At 34.2% G+C, this 27,295-nt stretch overlaps 1 protein-coding gene across 2 annotated transcripts; it reads left to right on the plus strand.

Annotated features, from left to right (window-relative positions):
• Positions 1-26,882, plus strand: Ccdc112 (coiled-coil domain containing 112). Of its 2 annotated transcripts, XM_013364820.4 has the most exons (10): positions 1-300; positions 10,777-10,898; positions 14,961-15,082; positions 18,272-18,361; positions 20,028-20,103; positions 20,466-20,856; positions 22,921-23,334; positions 24,730-24,825; positions 25,997-26,115; positions 26,322-26,882. In XM_013364820.4, the coding sequence occupies exons 1-10, from the start codon at positions 184-186 to the stop codon at positions 26,350-26,352; spliced, it is 1,578 nt and encodes a 525-aa protein (XP_013220274.2). In that variant the 5' UTR covers positions 1-183; the 3' UTR covers positions 26,353-26,882. The 2 variants fall into 2 exon arrangements, with proteins under 2 accessions (XP_013220274.2, XP_040128622.2); XM_040272688.2 differs by lacking the exon at positions 14,961-15,082 and having other exon boundaries at positions 2-300.
• Positions 26,883-27,295: the final 413 nt, after the last annotated feature.

Raw genomic sequence — 27,295 nt, forward strand, 5'->3', positions numbered from 1 at the left:
CACTCCCGCCCCACACCTCGGCCTCGCCCTACACCGCTGCTCCGCCCCGCGTCTCGCCCCACCCTGCCCCGGGCCCTGCCCAGCGCCTCGGCCCCGGACTGAATTCCGCCCATCCCAGTGGCTGCTCTAGGAAAAGTCTGCGGAGACTAGAACCCCCAGGCCCCAGCAGCTCCAGGAGGAAACATGGCCGCCCTGACTACGGTCGTGGCGGCTGCGGCGGCCACCGCGGTAGCTGGGGCGGTTGCGGGGGCGGGCGCGGCCACCGGGACCAGCGTGGGAGCGGCGCCCGCGCCGCAACAGGTAAATTGAGGACGGCTGGAAGCTGCTCTGGTGGCGGGCGTGGGGCTCGGGGATGTAGGCCCCGGGGGCGGACCACGTCTCTGGCCCTGGCAGAACAGGTGTCCTCTGCAGCGCCACCCGGGAGGTGCCGTGTTCTCGTCCCTTGGTGGAGGCCTGGTACGCCCGGCGGCGTTGCTCTTTGTTGTTATGGGCGTCTAACAGCCTTTATAAGCCGCCTCCCTGCAGTTTTGAAGTCGAGGAACACCGGGTCGGAAGCCCTGGGCTTTGCCGCTTCCTAGTCGTATGATAGGAAAATGTCTGGGCTGCTCAGTTTTCTCTCTAAAAATGGGTACTAATAAATAATACGCTTCTCCCTGAGCTGTGGGCATTCTGTCTGGGGAGACCCTGACATGAAGCTTGGTTGGAGGGAGACTTGGCATCCAGTAATCATCGCCAGCTCTTACTGTGCAGGTGCTAGGAACACAAAAGAGGAATAAAATGTGGGAGGATAAGAGGCAGAGGTGTTTCCTAGAATGGGCTTAAGGACCATTTTCTCCACAGCGAAGACAACCGTACCTTCCAATTGCCATCAGCTTAACGAGACTATTCCTTATCCCTCTAAACTAGATATCCCCCTTATACCCACTACACCCAACGTCTTTTCCCAGTTTTATGTTTTTCTCCGTAGCACTATTTACCATATGATATATTTTTTTTCATTCTCTCCCCCCTCCCCTCCTTGAGAATGTAAGCTCCATGAAGGCAGAAATTTTTGAAATCATTATTATATTCCCAGCACCTAAAACGTGCTCACTTTATAGTGCCTAGGACATAGTAGGCGCTTCCCAAATATTTGTAGATCAGTGCAAACCTGGAGGAAAGCTGTTGTGAACTGAGGACAGGCTCTATAGTTTTAATCCTCAAAGGAAATACGGTGTCTTTTCAGTTTTGCAATTCAGGAAATCCACCTCAGGCAAATTTTCTCCCAAGTTCTATGTGATTCTATTCTAACTCTGGATCAAGTTCATCAGGAAAAATATAAAAATGCAAAATAGAGCAAATGTTTTTAAATATGGACTAAAACATGCACGGTCCTGTTAGTTTGTCTGTGTTGCTGGCTTTCTCCATGAAAACTTTTCAGTTCAGTGTGATTTGTTCTCTAAATTCTCATAGCTTGTTTTACCTCCTGATTTACATTTTTTACAAGCTACCTAATATCTTATTGACAAAGCCAGTGAGTCTACTATAGTGATTCTCAGAAGTGGTGTTTGCCCCAGGGACTACATCAGAATCATATAACCTATAGAGTTATTTCAAACATTATATTAGTTCTCAGAGAGCACTTAGCAATTTCTGGAGACTTAGTTGTGACAAAAGGGAAGAAGTTTTGAGGTGCTGCTAACATATAATAGGTAGAGGCCAGAAGACATCCTCCCCCCCAACAGCTATCTGGTTCAAAATGTTAGTAGTACTGAGGTTGAAAAACCTTGCTTTATAAACCTTTCCACCACTTTATTAGGGAAGGCATAGTTTCATAACTGAGAATCAAAGCAGGAATGTAGAAATCGTCAAGTGTGTTTGGCTTAAAAAAATTAGAATCACTGCTGTACTAATTCCAAACCTGAATATTTGTCATTAATGAATATTTCTGCTCACTAATACTGAAACCAACTAATGTTTCTTGAGATGTTTTTTTCTGATAATCTTATGATATTGTAAGTATCTAAAAGATATCTGAAACCTAGGGTTTCCATAACAGAGTATCACAGATTGGGTGACAAAAACAACAGAAATTAATTGTCTCACAGTTCTAGAGGCTAGAAGTCTAAGAACAAGGTGTGTTAAGATTGAATTCTGGTGAGGCATCTTGTCCTAACTTGTAGACATGTATCTTCCTGCAGTGTCCTCACAGGGCCTTTCCTCTCTGGGCCTGCAGAGGGAGAGAGGAAGGGAGAGAAAAAGAGTGAGAGAGATGTATCTGAGGTCTCTTCCTCTTAAAAGGGTATGGGTCCTTTTGGACTAGGGTTCTCTTTTATCACCTCATTTAACTAATTATCTCTGGAAAGTTGCTCTCCAAATATAGTCACTGTGGAGCTACAAGTTCAACATTTAAATTTTGGGAGGAAATAATTCAGTCTATCACAGTTCTCTTAAATTATTTTGGAATAATTATCTCTGAAGTTTCAGAACTATTGTATCTTGTATTTTGTAATCTCCTTGGGGTGTGGAATGTCATAAATTTCTCACCTATTATGAAAAGTAATAAGGTACCCTATCTATGCTTTTTGATGCTTGTATATGTATGATTCAGCCACTACCTTTCAAGACTGAAGGCCACAAATCTTTTCACCTTCTCTTAAGTGCCCTTTCTCTCTTAATCCTGGAATTTGTTCACTTGATCATTTTAGTTTTGAATTATGAGTTTTTTAGAAGTACCTCTAACTACCATGTTGCTGGTTTTATACCAAGATAGGACTGTGTCTTCTGCTTTATTTCTAGTGATTTTTTTCTCTAATGACCTGAATCTTAAGTCCATTGACTGCCTAGATTAGGCTTTTAGTAATAACTACATTTCTTCTCAAACTTTAAATGGTCATTCAAAATGGACTTTCTCTAAAAGGTCATGCGTATGCATTAGGCTATGAGTATGTTCAGGTGTAGTAGGCTGAAAAATGTTTCACCAGGGCATACATCATAAGGGTCTTTGCTGATGTGATTAATATCTTAAAATAAGGAGATTTTCATGGACCTTCTGATGGGACCCATTGCGATCACATAGGTCTTTCTAAGATGGAAGCAGGGTAATCGGTAAGTAATAGGAGATGTGATAATGGAAGCAAGGGGATAGGGTGATTTGAGGAAGGGGTCACGAGCCAAAGAGTAAAGGTAGACCCAAGAAGTTTAAAAAAAAAAAAAAAAGGTAAGGAAATAGGTCCTCCCTTAAAGCCTTCAGAAGAAATGCAGCCTTGCCCATACCTTGATTTTATTTATCTTTTATTAAGATTATTTTTAATGAACAAATCATTATGTTGTAGACTTACAGTATACATTGTGATGTTTTGATATGTGTATACAATCTGGAAGTAAATCTGGATTAAATTGAGCCCATTTAAATATGACCTCACTTCATTTTTTGTGGCAATACATTTGAAAATATTATTTTTTTAAAAAATTATGTATTTATTTTTAGTTGTAGATGGGCACAATACCTTTATTTTACTCATTTTTATGTGGTGCTGAGGATTGAATCCCGTGTCTCACACGTGCTAGGCAAGCAGTCTACCACTGAGCTACAGCCCTGAAAAATGCATTCTTAATAGTTATTTTGAAGTATACATTTTTATTGACTGAAATTACCTTGCTGAGTAATAGGTCTCAAAACTTATTTCTCATTTTCCATCCTGACTTTGTACCTTTTGATCAACCACTTCTCATGCCTTTCTCCCCAGTTCCTTCCAGACTGTGGTAACCATTATTTTGCTCTTTACTTCCATGAGATCAACTCTTTTTTTTAGATTATACATTTGAGTAAAATCATGAGGTGTTTTTCTTTCTGTCTGGTTTATGTCACTTAGCATAATGTCCTCTAGTTTCACATCATGAAATTGAAAGAGAATAAATTTGTAATGTTTAAACTAGTAAATTGGTGGTAGACGAATCTATGATAAATTTGTTACAGAGGCAAAGGAAGCATAAGGATAGATCTGAGATTCTTTATTTCTTTAGGGGGTATCGAAGGATAGATCTGAGATTCTGTATTTCTTTAGGGGGTATCGGGGATTGAACTCAGGGGCGCTTGACCACTGAGCCACATCTCAGCCCTATTTTGTATTTTATTTGAAGACAGAGTCTGACTGAGTTGCTTAGTGACTCACTTTTGCTGAGGCTGACTTTGAACTCATGATCCTCCTGCCTGTGCCTCCCGAGCCACTGGGATTATAGGCCTGCACCATCACACTGGGAAGGATAGACCTGAGAAAGTCCTAAGTTCTCATCTTTGACTGACCTTGAAGTTCCATGTAGAAAGAAAGTAAAGGCTGAGGTAAAGTTGTAAACTTCCTGCCTGAGTATTGAAGGTGTGCCCCAGAATGCAAACAGACCCCCTTACCCAAAGATAGCAAAGACTAGGACTTATTGTTTAAAAGCATTTCAGGAAATTTATGACCACTTATTACTGACAACTTGCTAGCCAAACAAATTTAAGTGCTATACCCAACAAAGAATATATAATTCAGAATAGTGAGTAAACAAACAGAAACAAAACAAATCCTAGGAATCTTGTTTTCAGAGTTGCCACATTTAATTATTGTAAATGTCCAATTTTTAACAACAACAAAAATATGAAACATGCAAAGAAATAAGGAAGTATAGTTCACACAGGGGAATAAAGCAGAAAAGTGGAGGACTAAATACTGGATATACTAGATAAAGACTTCATATCAGTTACTTTATTATTTTTCCATATTTAGTTATTTTATCTTTTAATTAATTTGTTTATTTATTTAGATAGCATTTCAGTGTTCAGTGTTGCCTAGGCTCATCTCAAACTATGGCTCCAGTGATTCTTCACCTTAGCATCCCAAGTAGCTGGGGCTTGTGGTGTGCCAATGCACCTGACTCAAATAATTTATTTTAAATTTATTCACAGAACTAAAGGAAACTAAAAGAAAATATGAGAATAATATGTCACCAAATAGAAAATACCTATAAAGAGATAAAAATTACAAAGAAAAATCATATAGAAATCTTGGGGTTAAAGTACAAGAACTTGAATGAAGACTTGACTAGAGAAACTCAACACCAGGTTTACTTGGCAAATAAAAGAATCAGCAAACTTGAAGATAGGTCCATTCAGATTATCCAGACTGAAGAATAGGAAAAATAAATAAATAGATAGATAGATAGAAGAAGAAGAAAAATAAAGACTCAGAGATCTGTGGAATACCATTAAGCATACTAATATGAATAATGAGAATTTTGGAAACAGAGAAGCAAAATATACACAAAGAAATGGATATTTGGGTGATGTCAGAAAACTTCCCAGATTTGATGAAAAACATTAACCAACACATTGTTGGAGCTCATCAAAACTTTCAAATATAAACAAGAAAAATTTTGAAATCTCCAAGAAGCAATTGAATACTTAGGAGGGATCCTCAATAAGATTAGCACATCAAAAACCCCGGGCATATTATTCTGTTTCTGTTGCCATTAACAAAATGCCTGAGGCTAGGTACTTATTGAATAAAATATTTATAATTAATTCACTATTTTGGAGGCTGAAAGTTCAAGATAAGTCATCCCCAGCCTCTCCTAAGGGCCTACCAGCCTGTGTCACAGTGTGGTAGATGGCATCATGACAGCATGTGTGAGAGGGAGAGAACAGTCACATATTGAGACAGGAAGTAAGGGAATGACCGAAAATACAATAATATCACAAAGAGTAAAATACACAGAAGTGAATTTAATGAAAGAAGTATAAACTTTAAACATTTTTGAAAGAAATTAAAGGTGACCTACATAAAGAGATATTTCATGTTTATGAATCTGAAGACTTTATTCTGTTAAGAATGGTATAGTCTCCAGAGAATCCAACCCATCTGCCCTTTTTTTGCAAAAAAAAAAAAAATTTACAAGCTGATCCTAAATTACATACAGAAAATGCAGGATATTATTTACCAACTAGTAAAAACAGCTTAGAAGAAAGAACAAGAGTTGGAGTGCTCACATTGTGTAGTTTTGAAACTTATTTCAAAGCTACAGTAACCAATGTGTACTGCATAGACATAAAGATCAGTGAGAGTCAAGAAATAAAACTACATTTGTGGGCATGAGAAATGATTTTCAATAACACAATTCAGTAAGAAAAGAATAGTCTTTTCAACAAATGGTACTAGGACAATTGGATATCTGCATACATAAATTGAGCTCCTACCTCACACCATATATGAAAAAATAACCCCAAATAGAGTCCAACATGTGATATATAACTCTTAGGAGAAAACATAGGCATGAATCTTCATGACCTTTGAATAGGCAGTGGTTTCTTCTATAGAAATCTGAAGCACAAACCAAACTTAAGTAAGATAAATTGTACTCTATTAAAATTTAAAAATTGGTGCCTTAAAGGACATTATCAGGAAAGTGAAGAGGCATGGGGGTGCAGCTCAATGATAGAGCGTGTGCTCAGCATGCACATGGTCCTTAGTTTAGTTCCTAGTACCAAAAAAGAAAAGACAAATCAGAGAATGTGAAAAAATACTCGAAAATTTGTAAAGGTTTTATGTCTACAATATAGGTTTAAAAACAAAATTGCACAACTAGTTTAAAGATCATATTGACTTATTTGCAATTCATGAATTGGAAAAGTATCTTGTTCTATAAAACAAAATAAGAACTCTCACAGGGCTTCACAGAACAGTGTTCCATTGTTGTTGTTATTGTTTTTCTTTTAAGGTGGGAACTAGAAAACGAGAAAAAAAGCATATTAGTTAACATCAGGTTGCTTCAGTTTACTTTTCTTGTGAGAGTTAAAGAGGACTCACTTATTTGACTCCCTGAAGACTGGTAAAGCCTTTCTGATTGGCTGCTGTGAATGTTAGGAAAAAGTAGTCTGTTTGAGGATCTACTGCCTTCCTTAGAGTTTCAGTTTGATTATGCAGCACTTAGCATAAATGACTCCATTTTGGTTTGGTCTGGTCTTTGGGGACTTAGTGTAGGAGCTCAATCTAAAATAGTGCCCTCCCATAAAAATGAACATACATAAGCAGCTCTAACAGTTCAACAATAAAATGACATGTAGCCTATTTTTTTTTTTAAACGAGAAAAGGCAGAAGCCACTAGATTCTTTGTTTTTTTTTTTTTTAGACTCTATGCCACTATTTATTTATTTATTTATTTAAGTTATTGTTGGGCACAATACCTTTATTTAATTTATTTATTTTTATGTGGTGCTGAGGATCGAACCAGGGCTTTGCATGTGCTAGGTGAGTGCTCTACCTCTGAGCTACAACCCCAGGCTCCCCCCCACCCCCACCCCGCCACTTTGCATATGTAATGCTGCAGGAAAGCCAAAGTCACACTTCTCATGTGGCCCTTCAGCCAGGGGACTCTTCAGAAGAGAGCTGCTCCCTGGGTGGTACCAGCAGCTTTGCTACCAGCAACATTGACTTCCCCGCTGCTCCACCTCCCGGCAAAGTCTGATGCCCTCTGGTAACTACAGCTTGGTGAGGTCATGTACACTGCTGTCAAGCACACATAGGGCCAACCATCATTAAGGACTATAGTGGAAGAAATAATGCTAGGCCCTCAGAGTGTGACCTTATTTACCAGGAGTCCAGGGAACTGAGCAAGCACAACAGCAGCAATTTGGTGGCATTTGCTTTTATGAGATAAAATAGTTTGGGAATTATTCCTAGAACCAAGGTAATGTTAAGCCATTGTAATGATTTCAGTGAGGTATTGAGGCAGTGCAGACTTGCAATAGACTAATCTAATCAAGAAATTCAAATTGAAGAGATAGAAAATCAGCACTGATGACCAAATTACTTGAGCATAAAAATGTAACTGGTAGTGAAAATATCAAGTTTTCAGAATGGCAATGGAAGAGGATGTTCCAAATATATAGAGTTCATTGAGATGGTATAAAATTGGGGACTGGGCAAATGTTTGTGTGGCCACAAACCAATCATGATATTATTGTTTATGAGTTAGTTAAAGTTATTTTCTTCTAAAACAATGAGAAAAGATTTAAGTAGATAGATATTCCTCAATAGCAGTGACCCATAAGCATATGAAAAAGATGTGAAACATCATTAGTCATTAGGAACTAATCAAAGATTAACCACCTTAATGCTATTTCACAGGCATTAAAATGGTTAAAATAAAATAGACAGATAATAGCAAGAGTTGGTGAGGGTACAAAGAAATTGGAACCCTTATGCCGTGTTAGTGGGAATGTAAAAGATACAGCCATTGTGGAAAACAGTTTGGCAGTTTTTCAGAAAACTAAAACCTTGTGCATAAGAGGCATTACTAAAGACATGAATAGATAACTCAGAGAAAAATATCTGCCAATTACATATATAGTAAGATATTTACATTCAGAAATAAAAAGAATGCTTCCAACTCAATAATAAAAGGACAACCTGTTTGTTGTCGTTGTTGTTGTCTTTTTGTGGTGCTGGGGATTGAACCCAGGGCCTTGTGTGTGCAAGGTAAGCACTCTGCCAACTGAGCTATATCCCCAGCCCTCAACCCAGATTTTTAAATGGGAAATTAAAAAATAGAGCTACCTTATGAGCCAGAAATCCTGCTATTTACCCAAGAGAATTGAAAGGGTTGGTTGTGTAGCTCAGTGATAGAGTGCTTACCTAGCATGTTTGAGGCCCTGGGATTAATCCCCGGTACTACAAAAATAGGCAAGTTAAATTCACATATAGATGGTCATGGTACCATTATTTGTATAGGCCAAATAGTAGAAAGAAACCAATTGTCCATCAGCTGATGTCCAATGAGTTGGTAAACAAAATGTGGAGGATCTGTATAAAGCATCACATTTCAGCCACAAAAAGGAATGGAGCACAGATTCATGGTACCACATGGATGAATCTTGAAAACAATGTGCTAAGCAAAAGAAGCCAGACAGAAAAGCCTACATGTTGTATGAGTCCATTTAGCTAGAATAGGTAAATTCATAGTTAGAAAATAAGTTAATGCTTGCTTGGAGCTGGGAGAAGGGAGATGGGGAGTGACTGTTAATGGGTATAATACTTCATTGTGGCATGATGAAAATATCTCAGAACCACATAGTGATGATGGTTGCACAACTTTGTGAATATACTAAAAACCACCAAATTGTATGTCTTAAATGGATATTTATGGTATGTGAATTATATCTCAACTTTTTAAATATTTCCTGTGGGAGGCCAACCTTATGGGTGAATGAGTTACAATCCCCAGCTGGGTGCTGAGGCGCTCAGTCACAGAAATGGGTGTGTCTTGCTACAGCCCCATGGGTGAAGCTATGCTCACCTGTTCCTTTGTAAAATAACCCCTTGCCCTGTTTAGGATAGAATCTTCCATGGAAGTGCCTTGTGTGTGTCCCCTCCTCTTACTGTGCCCTTGGGTGTGGCCTACCCAGGTGTCAGTCGGCCTGCTGACAGTGGACATCATGAAGATAGACTCAGCCCCCTGAAACCTGACCCCTTGCCTCATTTGAATAGCTTCTTCCTCAATAAAAGGGGTCAGTGCATGCTCTCTCTCTTTCTGTGGACCCTTAAGGTCAGAGGAGCCGTCACAGAAACCCCAAAGAAAAAGGTATTTGTGTCTCTTGTGTGGTTATTTCGTGCAGCCCAGTTAGCCCAGTTTAACTAGAGTGACCCCTGAGCCTTTTAGTCTTGAGAACAGAAATCCGGCAATTTTCTAAATTCTTTACTTTGTTCTTGCTCTTAGAAATATAGAACCTGTATTTCCCTTTTTCTTCATCTCTCACATCCCATTGTTCAACAATTCCTTTTGGTTATACCTTCAAAATAAATCTAAGGTTCTTAACTTCTTTTAATTTCTGTCACCTGGGTAGTCCTGAACACTCATTCCAAGCCTGTGTTGCTTCATCAGCTACTCCACTGATCTTGCTTCCATTCGTGCCTCACCCACCCTCACACTTCCCACCGATTTATTCCCCAAAAACAGCCAGAATTTTTTTCTTAAAGAATTAAATTTACCATGCATTTCTCTGTTCAAAACCCTGCAGTAAAATCCACTCAGTGACCTAACCCATCTGTGTGTTTGGCGTGTACCTCCCTGTTGACTTTCATCTCCCATCAAGCCCCCTACGTTTACTAATCTCATGTCATATTGCCTTTTCTGTGCTTGAACTGGCCAACGTCTTTCCTGCTCTTGCAAGTTTGTACAGCTGATCTGTAGATCTGGCACACCATTCCATGCTGCTTCTGGCATGGCTGATTCCATTCTTTCTTAAATGTCACCCCCTCAAATAGAACCCCTGCAGCTATTCTAACTGAAAAGCAAGCCTAGGTTAATATTTTCCATGTTAACACTAGTTCCTTAATAGCACTTATCACAGTTGGTGCATTTTTATTGCTTGTTTCATATTTTCTCTATAAATCTGTTTCCCTTCAATAGACTTTAAGGAGGGGCCATATTAGGATGGATCATTATTGTTTCCCTAGTGTCTAATGCTGCCCCTGTCATAGCATACATAGTGTTCAGTCTATAGGTGACAAATGACTGGTAAATGAATTAGATCTTTTTTTTAAAAAATCTCTGGATTATTATTATTATTATTATTATTAATTTATCATTTTAAGATAAAAATTCCTTCTTCCACAAAAATGTATTTTTTAAAAAGTTAGATTAGCCTTAAAACGAACTCAATAAACTCCAGTATTTGATGTTTTAGTGTCGAAAAATAATTTCACATTATTTCTTACTACTTTCATTATGGATGATAACTTCTTGTTTTTTTTTATACAGAATGATGGCTGTTTTAGTACTTCGGGTGGAATTCGTCCTTTTCAGCTTCAAAATTGGAAGCAGAAAGTTAGTCGGACTAAGAAAGCAGAATTCATACGCACAGCAGAAAAATTTAAAAATCAGTAAGTATGTTTTGTCCAAATAACAGTACTAGTCAATTTATTATGAACAATATAAAATTAATTCAATTTCACCTGCTAAGTCCCATATTATTAGAAAATTTTAGTCACCAGTTAAATAGAACAAAGAAAGTGGCAGGTATGAATGGACAGATGGTAATACAATATTTAATATAAAAATTATAAGTGGAATTGTTTTATATTTTTTTACCACTTTCAATTTTTATTTTAAGGAAAATAAAACAGCTGCTTCTTTAAATTTTGTATATTAGATAAAAAGATTGAGTGCCTTTTCAATTTACAACTGCAGGTAAACATTCAGTAAACATTTTTGAATAAGTGAATAATTTGAGGGAGTTTAAAATATATATGTATGAAAGTGCTTTATAAATAAACATCATGTATTTAAATTGCTATTTTTCCTATTTTGCAAACAAGGGTGATTATAGAGAGTAAATATCTTCCCATAGGTTATCTAGTTGGTAAATGTTTGATTTAGTGACTTTTATAGGTGGCTTCAGCCACTCTGAAAGCCACTGTTCTTTTTAATTACCAGTGCTGTTCTTCAGGAAAGCCTGTTTGAGTTGTCAGTATATCTCATTGAAGAAAGCAGTGGCTAGTTTTCAAGAAAAATCTATACTCTTGAGTTAACTTTTTTTAAAAAATAACTTGTGGTCTCTGTTCCTCTCAGATCTATTCTGTACATTATGATGAAATTGAGAAGTTTCTGTTTATGTTTCTGTTTAAATGTTAGTATATACTATATGTATTTATTCCTTGAAGAAGCAGTGATATTCATTGAATATTCATTGTTGTCTGCAGCATCATGATGTAACTATGAAGAATGGTGATAATTAGAACTCAAAGTGCCCCATTCTACTCTGTAGTTTTTTTTATAAACATACTGCTTTGAATTTAGACACTATCCATTTACCAAAGAACTCAAGAAAAGGAAACTACTGTAAGGAATAGACTCTGGAACAGAATTAGTGACAGGTCTCTTCAGAAATTCTACCAGTGAAAAAAATATACTATTTGAATTTTGAAAAGTTATACCATCTGTAGCTTTGGAAGATTAAATTCTTACTACCCTTATATAATACTTGTCTCCCTCCCAGCTTTATAATTGACAAAAATAGTATATGTTTAACGTATACAACATGATGTTTTGACACATGTATACATTGTGAAATGATTGTCACCATCAAGCTAATTAACATATTCCTCACCTCACATAGTTACTGTGCACTTGCATGTAAGATCTGTTCTTTCAGCATATTATACTAAATGAAACAAGTCAAATTCTGAAAGATGTACATGGCATGATCTCGTTTGTGTGTGGAATCTAAAAGAGTTGAACTTATAAAAACAGACCAGAGGGGTAGATAACAGAGGTGGGCGTGAAGGGTAGGGGTAAAGATAATGGGAAAATGTTGTTCAAACACTATGTGTGTCAGATGGATATGTTCTGAAAACCTAATATATAGCATGTTCACATTGGTTAATGATAATATAATTTATTATTATACTATAAAATATATTTGAAAAATATAAATACCATCTCTGTAATACCAAGAATTCAAGAAAATACAATTTATTTATTTATATATTTTTTTCAAAAATGCATTACTCTAGGTAGAATTGGACTCTAGTTAGGGTTTCTGGTTTGTATTTATCTCTAGATGGCATAATGTCCACTAAAAGGTTAAGGTCTATAATACAGCAACTCAATGTATTTCTATTCAATTCTTCTTGAATATTGGGGAAAAAACAATTTGTTTCATCATTCTGTTATTTTTAGAGTAAGAAATAAATTCACATGTCTCAGAACTCTAAACAATATCAAAGGGTACTCAATAGAAAGTCTCAGTTTCACCCCTAGTTCCTCTCCCCTCAGGCAACCAGTAGTACTAGTTTTTTTGTTTATTCTTCCACAGATTTTATGTGTTTATTAGGAAATGGAAATATATATTCACATTTGTCCCTTTTATGTAAATGGTAGCATACTCTACATACTGATTTGCATCTTGGTTTTTTTAACTTCAGAGTATATCTTAGACAAAAAGGAGTTGTTGATTTTGTCAGGTTCTGTAATGGCATGGTAGTTATATATATCAAATATCCTTAATTTACAGAGATGCACATGGTAGTATGTTGGAGAAAAACTGCATAGAGGATTTACTTCAAAATACTTGAGCAAAGGAAAGAAAGAATAGATGAAAGGAGAGGTAAAATTACTGAGTCAGTGCTATGAGGGGCACAGGGCACATCATGAGTGTAAATGAGGGGTCAATTTACTCTTTACTTGTGGGCATGTTTGACATTTTTATATAAAAACATTGTTATAAAGAGGTTCTTCTTGGAGAGGTTTCCTATTCTGTACATGGGACACCTGCAGCATTATATACTGGCATTTGAGTGTAACATGACTTATTTAGCCTGTCCTAAATTTTTGGATGTGTAAGTTGTATTGTAACAAACAATGCTGCAATTAATTGCAGCATCCTCATAGGTCCACGTTATTTTGCACATGTGTGAGTATATCTTGGATGAATTCCTAGGAGAAAATGCTGGGTCAAAGGTATATGAATTCATGAATGTGGTAAATATTGTTGCATTGCCATCCGTAGGCAATTTACAATGCATGAGAAGATCTGTCTCCCCACAGTTTTAACCATTGGAATATATTATTTAAACTTGTGGTTTTTTGGCCAATCTGATAGATATGCAGTGTTCTTATGATACGTTTTAATTGCATTTCTCTTAATTTGAGTTTAAACATCTTTTCATATGTTTAGCAATCTGTCGCCATTAGTACATTTTGAATGTCTTTACACGGTAGTATTTCTAGTCTAGCAATAGCAACATGTAACTCACTATCATATTGTATCCTATGTCCTTGGCAGACGTTTCTATTTGATCATAATATTATCCCTGCTCCCCATCCAGAGCTTTCATGGGATTCCCAGTTCTTAACACACAGGACTTAGTAGTGACCCTCAATCTGTTAGAAATGCCATGTGGAATGAGTCTGTTCAACCTCTCTGTTCCACCTCTTGCCTCCTCTCACAAACAGCACAAGCTTCCTATACACACATGCTGAGATATAATCCCCTCTGCCTTTAGGGCCTGGGGCAGTCTCCTATTGTGCCTCATAAATAGTAAATTTTTCTCTGTGTAGCAAAGTGGAAAAGACTGATAGTTGCCCCTCAAGTTATATGAAATTAGTCAATGGCCAGAGATACCCCAACATTCATTAAATCCAGGATTAAGGAAAAGATATTCATATTCCACTTTGTAAGAGAAAGAAAACTAACATTAACAAAATTCATTTTTTTTTTGCCCAATCAAAAAAAAATTTTCTTAATAGTATATCTTTTGTTTTGTTTTATCCAAGGGCTCAAATTAGCAATTAGAACTACTTACTGATAGATGGACTAAGTCCAAAGAGCAATAATAAGATGAAAGAAGCTTTGTAATGAATGAAGACAATATCCTTGAAATATACTAAATTTCCTGTCTTTGTAGATTGTTTACCTCTTGAAGTTTAGTATTAATATCAGTAACTTGAATTTCCATAGTACATATTTATATATTGTACAAAAATCCCTCACATACTTTATCTCATTTGATGTTAATTATAATCCTGTTAGGTAGTAAAGAGCTGTTATTAATCCTGTTAGCCATGAGATGAGTCACATCAAATGAGGTTAATGACTTGGCTAAGGTTACAGAGTTAACAGTATCTACTACTAAAAGCAGTGACAGCCCTTTTCAGACCCCAGCAAGATTGAAATGGAATCCATAGCCAAAGTCCTGTGTATTTTCAAAGGAAATTCATATATCCACATTTTCTTAAATTATCATTTTTATAATTTAAGTAACAATTCAATACAGTTGATTTTGGTTGCACTTATTCCTATCTATTCTTTTGACTCCTTAATCTCATTAATCTAAGTAATTACATTCTTTTTAAATGAATTAATCTATTTTGAGTGTCTTCATATTTTAAACAGTTAAAATATATTTAAATCATATTTATACCATTTGTTTCTTTTCCTAAAGAGTTATTATCATAGAAAAAGATAAACACAGTCATTTCTACAACCAGAGAAGTGACTTCAGAATTGAGCATAGTATGCTGGAAGAATTGGAAAATAAATTGATTAACAGCAGGAAAACAGAAAGTAAGTTGAGTTCATGATAAACTAAAGACTGTTGAGTGAAATAAAGTTATAGTTTTTCCCTGTCTTTGTCTTTGTGCATTGACTGTATTGGTAGTAAGTTTGTCTTTTTAGGGACATGTATTTATTCTCTGAGGTCACTGTTTAGTCATTCTAACTGGATTGTTTTCTAAGCATATTTCTTCAATTTGATAGGAAAGAGAGGGTTTTGGTGTTTTGGTTGACAAATTAGTAAATGCTATTAAAATTTCCTGAAAAGAAAAAAAAATTGGTTCCTGAGCTATCTGATCTTAGCTCATCACCCTGGCATTATAAACTGACCTCTGAGAGGACTCAGTAAGTATTAGCAAATTTACAATCTGTACTTTATGAGGAGAGCATGTCACATAGTTATTTAAACCTGAGTTTCCTCATCTGCACTTTGAAACCTACCATTTCTACCTTGATAGAGATAATATGTAAGAAAGTGCCTTATAGATTATGGTGAATATGTTCTATTGTTGGTTATGAAAATTAATCATTTCAACTGTATAGTAAATGCTAGGCTTAAAGAATTCTATGAGAATACCCTGTAAAGTTAAATTTTTATGTTGAGAAATCTATTTAATAGAAAAGCTATTTAGCATTGCTTATAGGAAAAATAATGGTTATCAATCAATTAGCTAAGATTTATAACATGTTGACTTACTATGTAGAGATTAGATTATTCATGGTACTCTTATCACCAATTAAAATAAATTCCTAATAACTAACTTTTCTCTTCCACAATACAAAATTATACTATTTTTAGAAGTCATCTTTTGTCAGGTAGTGACAAATTATTCCCTTTCTTCTATTGGAATGACAACAGGATCTAATATTGAGAGCACTTTTCCAGTTCTCTCTTCTTTGAGTCATACAGAAATTTAGACTTTGCTGATTTAATATTGATTAATATTTCTTAGTTTTTTTTTTGGCAGGCAAGTGGGAAGCTAATCTTTCATGTCTTAGTTATAGTCTTTTTAAAAAATTTTATTTATTTTATTCATTTTAGTTATTGATGGACCTTTATTTTTTATTTATATGTGGTGCTGAGAATTGAACCCAGTGCCTCACACATTTGAGGCAAGCACTCTACTGCAGAGCCACAACCCCAACCCCTTGATTATGTTCTTAAGTAGAGTATCTCAATTTGTGCATTTTAAAAGGCCGCTTGATTTTCTCTTTTTAAAGACAACTTTGTTTTTATCTTTTTATTTTCCCTTTTTCTATAGTTTTGCCTTTTGTTATTAAGACTTTATACATACCTAAGAGAGGAAAGAATGGGTTGTTTTAGTATAAAGATTTAGAAACTTCCACTTTATAGATCATAGCTCAGAAATACCTATTCCTTATTACAAATATTCATGCCTCAGTTTTAGCCTGAATTTATATTTTGTTGCTCTTTGGCTATGTAGAGTATCAGTTCCAAATGGATAAATAAAATAAGGTTGTTTGCCCTGTAATGATTTTTGCTATAGTTGGTCAAGCTAATAAAACAACAAAAAATTCTTTCCTAATTATTTAAACTTACTAGAGAAGTTTCTTGGCTTAAAGTTTCAATAGTGATCAAGACTATATAAAATAAATGTGATAAAATGTCTTTTATGGAACACTCAAATGTTAATTAAAAAATAGAACAAAGCCATATAAATATTCGGAGCCTTGTTCTAGATATTAGTCCTGGCTCTAAGACTGTAGATAAACTTAAAAATTAATAATATTAATAATAATAGTAATTGCCAGGGCTGGGGGCATAGCTCAATTATAGTGTGCTTGGCTTGCGTATATAAGTCCTGAGTTCCATCCCAACATTGCAAATAAATAAAATAGAGTGCCTTTAAGGACAGAGCCTTTTGATATTTCATGCTCATTTATCAAAAGTTGCAAAAACAGCTGGGCACGATGGTGCACACCTATAATCCCAGTGGCCGTGGAGGCTGAGGCAGGAGGATCACGAGTTCAAAACCAGTCTCAGCAAAAGTGAGACTCGGAGCAATTCAGTGAGACCCTTTCTCTAAATAAAATACAAAATAGGGCTGGGGATGTTGCTCACTGGTCGAGTGCCCCTGAGTTTAATCCCTGGTACCCCCCCCAGGGGGTAAAAACAAAAAGAAGAGGGTGCATAAAGTACCCAATGCTGATAAAATAATAATATTACTGTTATATGAATATGTATCCATGAATATGAATATTTACAACATAAGCCTACTAAAAAACAAGTATTAAAGAAAATTACTACTTCAGAAAAGAATATGAAAGAAGAATCTAGTCTTTCTACTACTGATCAAGACCATTTGAAAATGGTCTTAACCTGTTTTCCAGACTTTTATTCTGGGCCTAACATTTTACTTCAGGATATTCCTTTGGTGGAGCTTGGCACCTGAATCATAGATACCACTTAATGGCACCTGAGGGACCTCTTCAGGGGCATGACAGTGACACTACTAAGTATCACTCACCTTTGTCTTAGAAAATGCATTTAGATGAATTTAAACCTCAATGGGGAGTTTGTCAGTATCCATAGAATTAGTACTGGCTAGATAGTTTTAGTATTCCCACAAGATAGTTAAGAGCAAATTCTATTTCCATAAATTACAATAAGTTAAAAAATGCTTTTAGCCAGGCCCATTGGTGTTGTCTGTAATCCCAGCAACTTGGGAGACTGAGGCAAGAGTATTGCAAGTTTGAGGCCAGCCTCAGCAATTTAGGCCCTCAGCAACTGAGCAAGACACTATCTCAAAATAAAAAATAGAAAGGACTAGACATATAGCTCAGTGGTAAAGTGCCCTAGGTTCAATCACCACTACCAAAAAAAGAAAGAAAAATTATTTTAAAGAACAAAACATGCTAAGCTTAAGCTTCTAATCTTGCATTTAAAACAATGTGTAATAACTCAGTCTCCACAGAGGGGAAAAAAAGACATTTCCTTGGCACACATGTATAATAAAATGTAACACACTATGCTTTTAAATATTGGAGAAAATTAAGAGATGCTTTATTTAGAGAAAAGGTACCTAAAGTATTCAGATGACTTTGATATAAACATCTTTTATTCTTTAATTGTTCTTCACTATCTTTTGCTAAATGATTGTGATCAGTCTTATGTGTAGAATCCTAATGCAACTACATTTGTCACAAAGTAATTTTACAATATGTATTTCTTCCTTACAGGAGCAAAAATCCAGCAACAATTGGCCAAAATACATAACAATGTGAAGAAACTTCAGTATCAGTTAAAAGATGTGAAGCCTACACCTGATTGTAAGTAAATTCAAATGTTAGAGTTTTTTATATATTAATATTTTCCTCTTGCTCATTAGAAAAATTTATACTTTTCTAATATGAAATGTCTATTTTCCTACTTGGCGTTAATGAGGCTATACCTACTTTATTGGTTGGGAATTGATAAGGTCATTTTGGAGAACTGTAGTACCTGGCATTTATATAGGCTTTTTATTTTTTTAATCCTTAGAGTGCTATCAAATCCTTAAAAATTATAAGGTAAAATACCTTATATTATTGTCATTTGTAAGGTAGAGAACTTATGGTACAGGTAGTTTAGATTGAGTTAATTAAGGGGGAAAAATAAGGCTGACTTCTGATTTCTAGTTTAGTGCTTTTTCTGTCATTTGCTTTTTGAAATAATTACCTTTCAGAGGCATTTCAAATATGTAAGAAAAGGTTCAATTGTTTTAGGGCAAATGCTAGTTTTAGGGGAAAAAGTTGTATCCTTGTCTCCTTGTTTATATCAACATTGATTTCCAAAGGTTCTAAGCAATAAAGGAAAGTGCTCAAGATTATGGACTAAGACAGATGTTGATCAAACCCTTGATCTGTCATCTGTTATGTAATTTTAAATTTTAGGAAAATTACTTAAACTTTCATTTTTTTCAGTTCTCATGGTGTTATGAAGAGTGTAGCTATTATTCATTAAATTTAATAAAACCAAAAATATTAGAATAGAACATGGTTTAACATATTTATAATCATATTATGTTTAGAAGGATAAGAACAGAATATAAAGAAAAAAGTACTTAAAAAAACTTAAACCTATAAGCAAACGTGATAAACAAATTAGAAAAGTATTAACAATATATAATTTAAAAAGCCAACATCCATAATATATATAGAATGCCAGAATTAGAGCAACCAGGATAAACAGCCTAATAGAAAAATTAGCATAAGATTTAAGGTATACAGGAATTCAAAATACATATAAAAATGCTCAGGCTTATTAATGATCACAAAAATGTTAGCTAAATCAGTGATGATAAATTTTTGCTTCATTTTGGAAATGGTTAAAAGTATATAGGAAGGGGCTCTCTCAGAAACAATGAATTGGTATAGCATCTTTGAAGAACAAGATGACAGTATCTAGCATATTGTAAACTTTTCTGTTTAGCATTTCAAGTTTTATCAGTTATTCTCTAAGAGCACTTATTTGAGCATGCTAAAATATATATGCAAGGATTTTTACTATGGTATTGTATATATTTAAAAGAATATCAATTGGAGAGTAGATTAAATGAATTACAATAGATGTAGCCAAATATAGACACAGAAAAAATGAGATAGTAATGTGTGTGAAAAGTTAATCACAATATTTTGTTAACTGCAAAATTTTATTAAATGAAAACTGCAAGTCAAACAACAGTATATTTTGAAATTTTTTTATAAAAACTAATATTAATTATAACATTTAATGCTATGGGTGCATAGGAAAATTATTTGTAATAAAAAAATTGCAATCATAAAAGTTTACTTTTGAGCAAAGGTTTATTAATTCCTTAGGCCAAGAAGTATCTTTAAATTAGGGAAACACTCTACTTTTTTGTCTTAATTTTTAAGACAAAATTCTTAATTTTCAGCTATACTGTATAACAAAATAATTTGTTCATGGCTTTGGTTTTTTTTTTTCTTTTCACAGTTGTTGAAAAGCTCAGAGAAATGATGGAAGAAATTGAAAATGCAATTAATACTTTTAAAGAAGAACAGAGACTTATGTATGTTTTAAGCTCATTTTAATATAAAATCACGGACCTTTAGTTTTCAGTAACTCACCACTAGTTGTTGTATACAATCATATTATTGTTTGTATTTTAATCTTACACAAAAGCAATATAACACCTCTCCTTTTGTCTTAGGGTTTATTTAGGAAATTTTCATTCATATTTAGATACTATAAAATGTCAAATAAGAATCGAAAGATTGTTTTTATCTTTGAGGAAACTTAAGGCTTAGATTTATAAATGTTAATAATGTCAATTAGGGAAGACGATATGAAGAATCAGGAATAATTGAATTTGAGGGAAATTGGAATATTAAAATGGTTTGATTTTTATCTTCAAACTTTTTAAAATTTTAGATATGAAGAGCTTATTAAAGAAGAGAAAACAACGAATAATGAGTTGAATGCCATATCAAGAAAAATTGACTTATGGGCTTTGGGTAATTCAGAAACAGAGAAAGCTTTCAGAGCAATCTCAAGCAAAGTTCCTGTAGACAAAGTGATACCAAGTACTCTTCCAGAAGAAGTAGTAGATTTTGAAAAATTCCTTCAGCAAACAGGAGGGCGACAAGGGGGTTGGGATGACTATGATCACCAGAACTTTGTAAAGGTGAGAAACAAACATAAAGGGAAGCCAGCATTTGTGGAAGAGGTTCTTGAATACCTTCCAGGAAGAACACAGGATGAAGTTCAGCAGCATGAGAATTGGTATCAAAAATTTCTGGCTTTAGAGGAAAGAAAAAAAGAGGTAATAATAATAGCTGTTATTCATTGTATGTTTCTCTGTTCTAGGCACTGTTCTAAACTTAACTGTCATTAACTATTATTAACATTGTAGCAACCCTGTTAAGTATGTTTGTAGTTGTTTTTACCCTATCTTACAGAAGATGAAACTGAGCTAATAAGAAATAATTTTACCTAAGTAATGGAACTACAGTTGGGCTTCCTCAAGGCCAAACATTTCTACCCCTAAGAAACCACACAAGGGGCATTAAAACTAATAACTGTAGGCAAAACACTTTGTGTCCATTTCCTGGAACTGTATAATTCAGATCTACCCAGACTTTTGAAAATCATCTTACCAGCAAAGGCCACATTATCTTGGATAGAAAATCAAGAAGCAGAGGAGAAAGTACTTTTAAGTATTAAAAGTTTCTTTGAAATTTTTTGTTTTTGCAGCCTTCAGCTCTGATGAACATTAACTTGCTTTGTTTAACAAAAAAATGCATGTCTGTTCAACAGATGACACACCTAAGGAGCAGCAAAGAAATATTGATTCATATAGCTACATTTTTCATTGTTGTTGTCATTATCCCCCCACCCTTTAAATTAAATGCATGTAGGGAGATTGATTCAGGGAGTTTAAGAAATATTTTTGAATTGTAAGTCATTTTTAGAGACTCAAGAGAAGATTAACACTTCTGTCTTCCACTTCCTTTTGTATAGCCTGTGTTTTGTGTGAATGAAGATAACTTACCATTTTCAGACATACTCTGAACTTTTTCAGTGCCCTCCAGTACCTTGTTCTTACTTTATGTGCCTCTGTTCTTTTGTCCTCAATGCTCAGCTTATCAAAATCTGTGCAGAGCAGATGCTGCCTTCTCCTTGTCCACCCAAACATAGTCATCCTCCTCACACTTTCACTAACACAGTGTTTATACTTTTTTTTTTTTTAATGATGTGCTATGGCATGCTCATGTTGTATCTCCCCAAGAATAATGCTGCTTAAACTTGGTCCATGAACTGGATATTAGTTTGTAAACTTACTGGTTTACAATGAGATAAGGTGATTGCATGAAAATCAGTTACCCAGTAAGCACATTATTTAATTTAGTTGATTTTTTTTCCATAAAAAAATTTGCTCATTGAAGGCAGAAGTGAATTGATTTACATTGTCATGAATCTCGGATTTTTTTTGGATTGTCACTTTGAGTGCATTATACTAAATGGTATTTGGTATTGTCTAATCATCTATGGATACTGTCCCATTGCCTTGTATATAATATACATTCCATATGGATTTAATGAATGAATGGCACATGGTGAGATGACAATGGTTTCCTGACTTGGGGGGAAGGTAATGCAGCAGTTATATCCTATGTGGCATTGAGAAGGCCATTAGAATTTTAAATAATCTTTCCATAACCAATATGTACAGATATTGAACTGTTTTATTATTTGTTTTTTTACACTTATGAAGCACTGTGGTTCCAGATACTGCCTTATTTAGTCTTCACAATAGCCATGCGTAATAAGTACCATCTGCTACTTTACTGATGAGCAAAATGAAAACAGAGTAGTTTAGTGATTTATCCAAGGTCACATCTAGTAAATGGCAAAGACAAGATTTGATTCCAGGTAGTCTGACTTCAGGGCTCTTTACTCTTAAACTACCTCATTTTTATTCCTCTTCTGATATTTGCCCAGGGAAAAAAATCACTCAGAATGTAGGCTAATTCTAGAAAAAGAATTTGTAAGCAGAAGTGAAATGATTAGAGGAAAGGGATTTTGCCCATGAAAACAGAGCAGGTAAAGAGGAGAATAAGTACAGTCCTTGTGAACCTAAGGATATAGACAGGAAAAGGAAGGCCAAAAGAATGACCTACTAGTCAGAGTTTTAAAATGGTAATATTTTTAAATGGAAGTAGAAAAAAAATTTTATTGATTCAAATAAAACAGAACTTAAAACTCTAAGCACTCAGCATCCTATAATTGTTATTATTTCTAGAAAGATGGAATTGTAGTTGTATTTTAAATTACTTTAGAGTAAACGTTTTTCTTTTGCTGTCTTTTTTTTTTTTTAACTATCTAGTCTATTCAGAATTGGAAAAGTAAAAAGCAGCAAAAAAGGGAGGAAATTTTCAAGTTAAAAGAAAAGGTAGACAACATACCTGTGCCCTTTCATAATAAACCAGACGATAATCAAAAGCAAAAAGAACAAAGAAAGAAACAGAAATTGGCAGTTGAAGCTTGGAAAAAACAGAAAAGTATAGAAATGTCAATGAAATGTGCTTCTTCCCAATTAAAAGAAGAGGAAGAGAAAGAGAAAAAGCAGCTGAAAGAACGCCAACGCCAGTTTAAACTAAAATTACTACTAGAAAGTTATACCCAGCAGAAGAAAGAACAGGAAGAAGTTTTGAAGCTTGAAAAGGAGATAAGAGAAAAGGCAGAAAAGGCAGAAAAAAGGAAAACTGCTGCTGATGAAATTTCCAGGTTTCAAGAAAGAGTGAGTAAATATATTTCCTAAATAATACATGGAAGTATTATTTCAAGATTCAATTAAGCAAAAGTTGAGAAAGGCTTATATATCAAACCTGTGCTTCACATTACCATACTAAAATAAGTAAGCCATGCTATCTAACATCTAGTGGGTTAGGAGATTCCACTGTCAAGTGGTAAATAGTGCAATGATTGAGGTATGGACAGAGAACTTTAGGAGGTGGATACAGGGCTGTTTCCCACAGCTATGAGAGTTAGAAAGAAGTTGATGCTTGGGTTGATTCTAGAGGGAGAAATCTTTCCTAGTCGAGGGAATACCATGAATAGCATTTTGGAAGAGTGTAACAGCATGGTGTACTATAGATACTTGATATATACTTATTCTATTTTGTCTCATCATCCCAGATGTGAAACGCCTATAAAACTTAAATTAAGCAGCAAATATACCACTTATGGTAACTTTGAAATTATATTTGCAGAATTGAAACCTTGGGACTTAATGGGTTAAAAAACTCTTAGGTTATTGCTAGTTAATAGGACTGTAGGTAATTTTCAACACATATATACCAGAAAAAATGTTAGTAAAGACAAAGTGGAATACAGTCCAAAAAGTATGAAGACAAAGCAGGGTTTTTAAAATGCAAAAGGATGCAAGTAAGATACAACTTATGCATGTAACTTATGCATTATTATGTGCATCAAAATATATAGCAGCAACATTAATAAAGCAAAATTAGTGGAAGTATAAATAATAGACAAATACATTCATATTAGAAATTTTAGTTCATTTTTTTAGTCTACCTATAAAATTCTTTCTGAATAATAAAAGATTTCATGCCTTCTCACTCCCCAAAAAGTTAATTAGGGCACATAATGAAAGACTTAGAAAAAAGAAAACTAATAATCTAAAACTAGACATATCTGTATTGATAAATGAAAATGGGCTTAACTTATGTATTATAAGAAAAGGAATTTGAGCTGGGATTGTAGATCAGTTGGTAGAGCATTTTGCCTTGCATGTGTGTGAGAGGCACTGGGTTCCATCCTCAGCACCACATAAAAACAAATAAAATAAAGGTATTGTGTTTGTCTCCAACTAAATTGTGTGTGTGTGTGTGTGTGTGTGTGTGTGTGTGTGTGTGTGTATAGAGGGGGGGGGGAAGGAATTTTAGGTTGAACCTTAAAGTGAAACAAGTTAAAGTGACACCTAAAAATATACATAAAGGATGTACATGTTATAGTTATGTTTAGAACAAATAAAGTTTTTAGCCTTTGTTGGAAAAGGTGAATATTGAAAGAGTATTGATAGTTAAGGTAATTTATTTTATTTTCCAACAACTAAATTGTAAACAAATTCAGGTTAATTTCATTTTCTTAATATAATCTTTTTTTTTTTTTTTAGGATTTACATAAACTTGAATTGAAAATTCTAGACAGACAGGCAAAGGAAGATGAAAAGGCAGAAAAACAAAGAAGAATGGCAAAATTAAAAGAGAAGGTACTCTGTACTGAAGTTAATTTCTTTTTAAAGAAACTACATGAAAATGTAAAAATTATTAATGGGGTGCCACGTGCTATTTCAGTACATATATACATTCTGTAAAGTTAAATAAGGTTAAACAGCGATCTCGAGCATTTTCATTTCTTTATGACAAAACTTCTGAAAAATTCAAAAACAGTGCCTCACACATGCTAGGCAAGTGCTGTGTCACTGAGCAACAACCCCAGCCTGAAAATTCTTTCTTTTAACTTTTTGAAATGTACAGTTATTGACAGTTACCCTACTGTGCACCAGAGCTTGCTCCTAACTATTATTTGGTATTCATTGATTAACCTTTCCCCTCCCACTCCTATCTTAATTCCTTGGTTTATAAGCATACTGACATCATATGTATTTTCTTCTTATGGTTTTTATACTTAAATACTTTAAATTTCCTGTTTATATATTAGAAAACATAGGCATATGATTTTAAAACTATCATTTGAATTCTATCATTTTACATTCTTTTTAAAAAATATTTATTTATTTTAGTTTTAGGTGGATACAATATTTTTATTGTATCCACCTGAAACTGAGGATCGAACTCAGTGCCTCACATGTGCTAGGCGAGCACTCTACTACTTGAGCCACAACCCCAGCCCTCTATCATTCTAAGTAACCTTTTTTTTTCACCCTGAAATCTCTCTCTTCCTACTTGCTGTTCTTTTAATCCTTTCTATATGAACCTGTTTTTTATACTTGTGGCAGCTGTGAGCATTTTGAATCTCAATGGTAATACTCAGAACTAAAGACATTGATGACCCCTAAGGATTAAGCAGAGGATTCACTTTATCATAAATTTATTGTCTGGCTATATCAATATTAAACTTAGCTATATAAAAAGTTATATTTTTTCTCATAGTAGAAAGAGAAAAAATAGAAAAAGAACAAAATAATAGAACTAAAAAAATAGACTAATGTTTTATTAGTAAATTGCTGTAGTCCAAATTTTATTTTAGAAGTTTAAATTAGAAGTTTACTGAACAGGTTAACAGTTTTATTACCATTTAGCTGATATCAAGTAAGTTTTTTTAAAACTGCTTTATGTTATGTTACTAAGGATCTTACTCATTGAAATACAAACTTAGTTCATATAAGTTAATTGGCATTATTTTGCTTTTGATTACAGGTTGAAAATAATGTTAGTAGAGATCCCTCTAGGCTTTACAAACCTACCAAAGGTTGGAAAGAGCGAACCAAAAAGATAGGACCAACAGGCTCTGGGCCACTTCTACATATCCCACATAGGTAAAAAGGGGTTAGAAGGGATGGTCACTTTAGAGAAATTTCATAGCTGCATGTTTATATTTTATACAATTTCTATATTATATTTAGTTATGAGGTTGATAAAGTAAATCTATACACATTTTTAGCAGTTAACATATAATTAGATGTGTTTAGGTCTTTAAATTTTTTTCTTGTATTTGTGATTGCTTTTTTCTTTTTCTTCATAGGGCTATTCCAACCTGGAGACAAGGAATATAGAAAATGTGAGATAACTGAATTGCTATTTATGTTTCGAGGATATTAGCATATTCAGTTATACTAAGAGAATAACTAACCATATTCTTTAAATATTACTAGCTTAACCAGATTGATTATTGTGCTGTACGTGAATTGAGAGATATTTTTAAGTTTCATGCAGCATTGTCATTAGTATTTCCTGCTTCTACTAAGAGGACATTTAAGGTGTATGTTGGCCTATTATTGATGTAAAAGTTATTTAAATAAGTTTATGTTCAATCTTTATTCCATTTAAATACTCAAAACATTTCAAAGTTATTTTGTTTTTTTGTCATGTGTAGCAAAATAAATTGGGGGTAATCATAGACATTTTTTAAACCAAAATTTTATAATTTTTATAACTTGAAGTAAGTTAGCTTAAGTAACAAAAATATAAAGTGTCTTTTTTTAAAGAGTTATGATATAACTTAGTATTTTTTTCTAAGTTTAACAGATTGGTAGTTTGTCAGTTATTACATTTTTGTGTAATAAACATTTTGTATTTGTTTGAAGCATGCATTGTTTTATATAGAGAATACTTTTAAAATATACCTTGCACCTCAAATTCCCTATTAATTGTATTATTGCTATCATCCTTTTGATTTCCTTTAGCTATTCCCAATTGCCATTCACTCTTTCTGAACTTCATATGTTTATAAAATCTTTGTGTCTTTCACATCTTACTGGTTAATGCAGTTTTATTTCTGCTCTGTTTGCCTCAAAATAGAAACTTTTTGTTCTGAAATATCATCTGAAATAAGCCAGCTTTAAAATACTTTTTTTCTTAGGTAGCATTTAAAATGTTTCAAAATTGCTAGGCAAATATATTGGTCCAAAGAGTTTATTTTTAAATTTCTAAACTTTTATAAATGAAAACACAATTTTACTGAATTCAACTTTTCATATTATAAAATCTTAGATCCTA

The sequence above is a fragment of the Ictidomys tridecemlineatus genome, chromosome 1 (assembly GCF_052094955.1).
Source record: "Ictidomys tridecemlineatus isolate mIctTri1 chromosome 1, mIctTri1.hap1, whole genome shotgun sequence".
In the NCBI taxonomy this organism is placed as follows: domain Eukaryota; kingdom Metazoa; phylum Chordata; class Mammalia; order Rodentia; family Sciuridae; genus Ictidomys; species Ictidomys tridecemlineatus.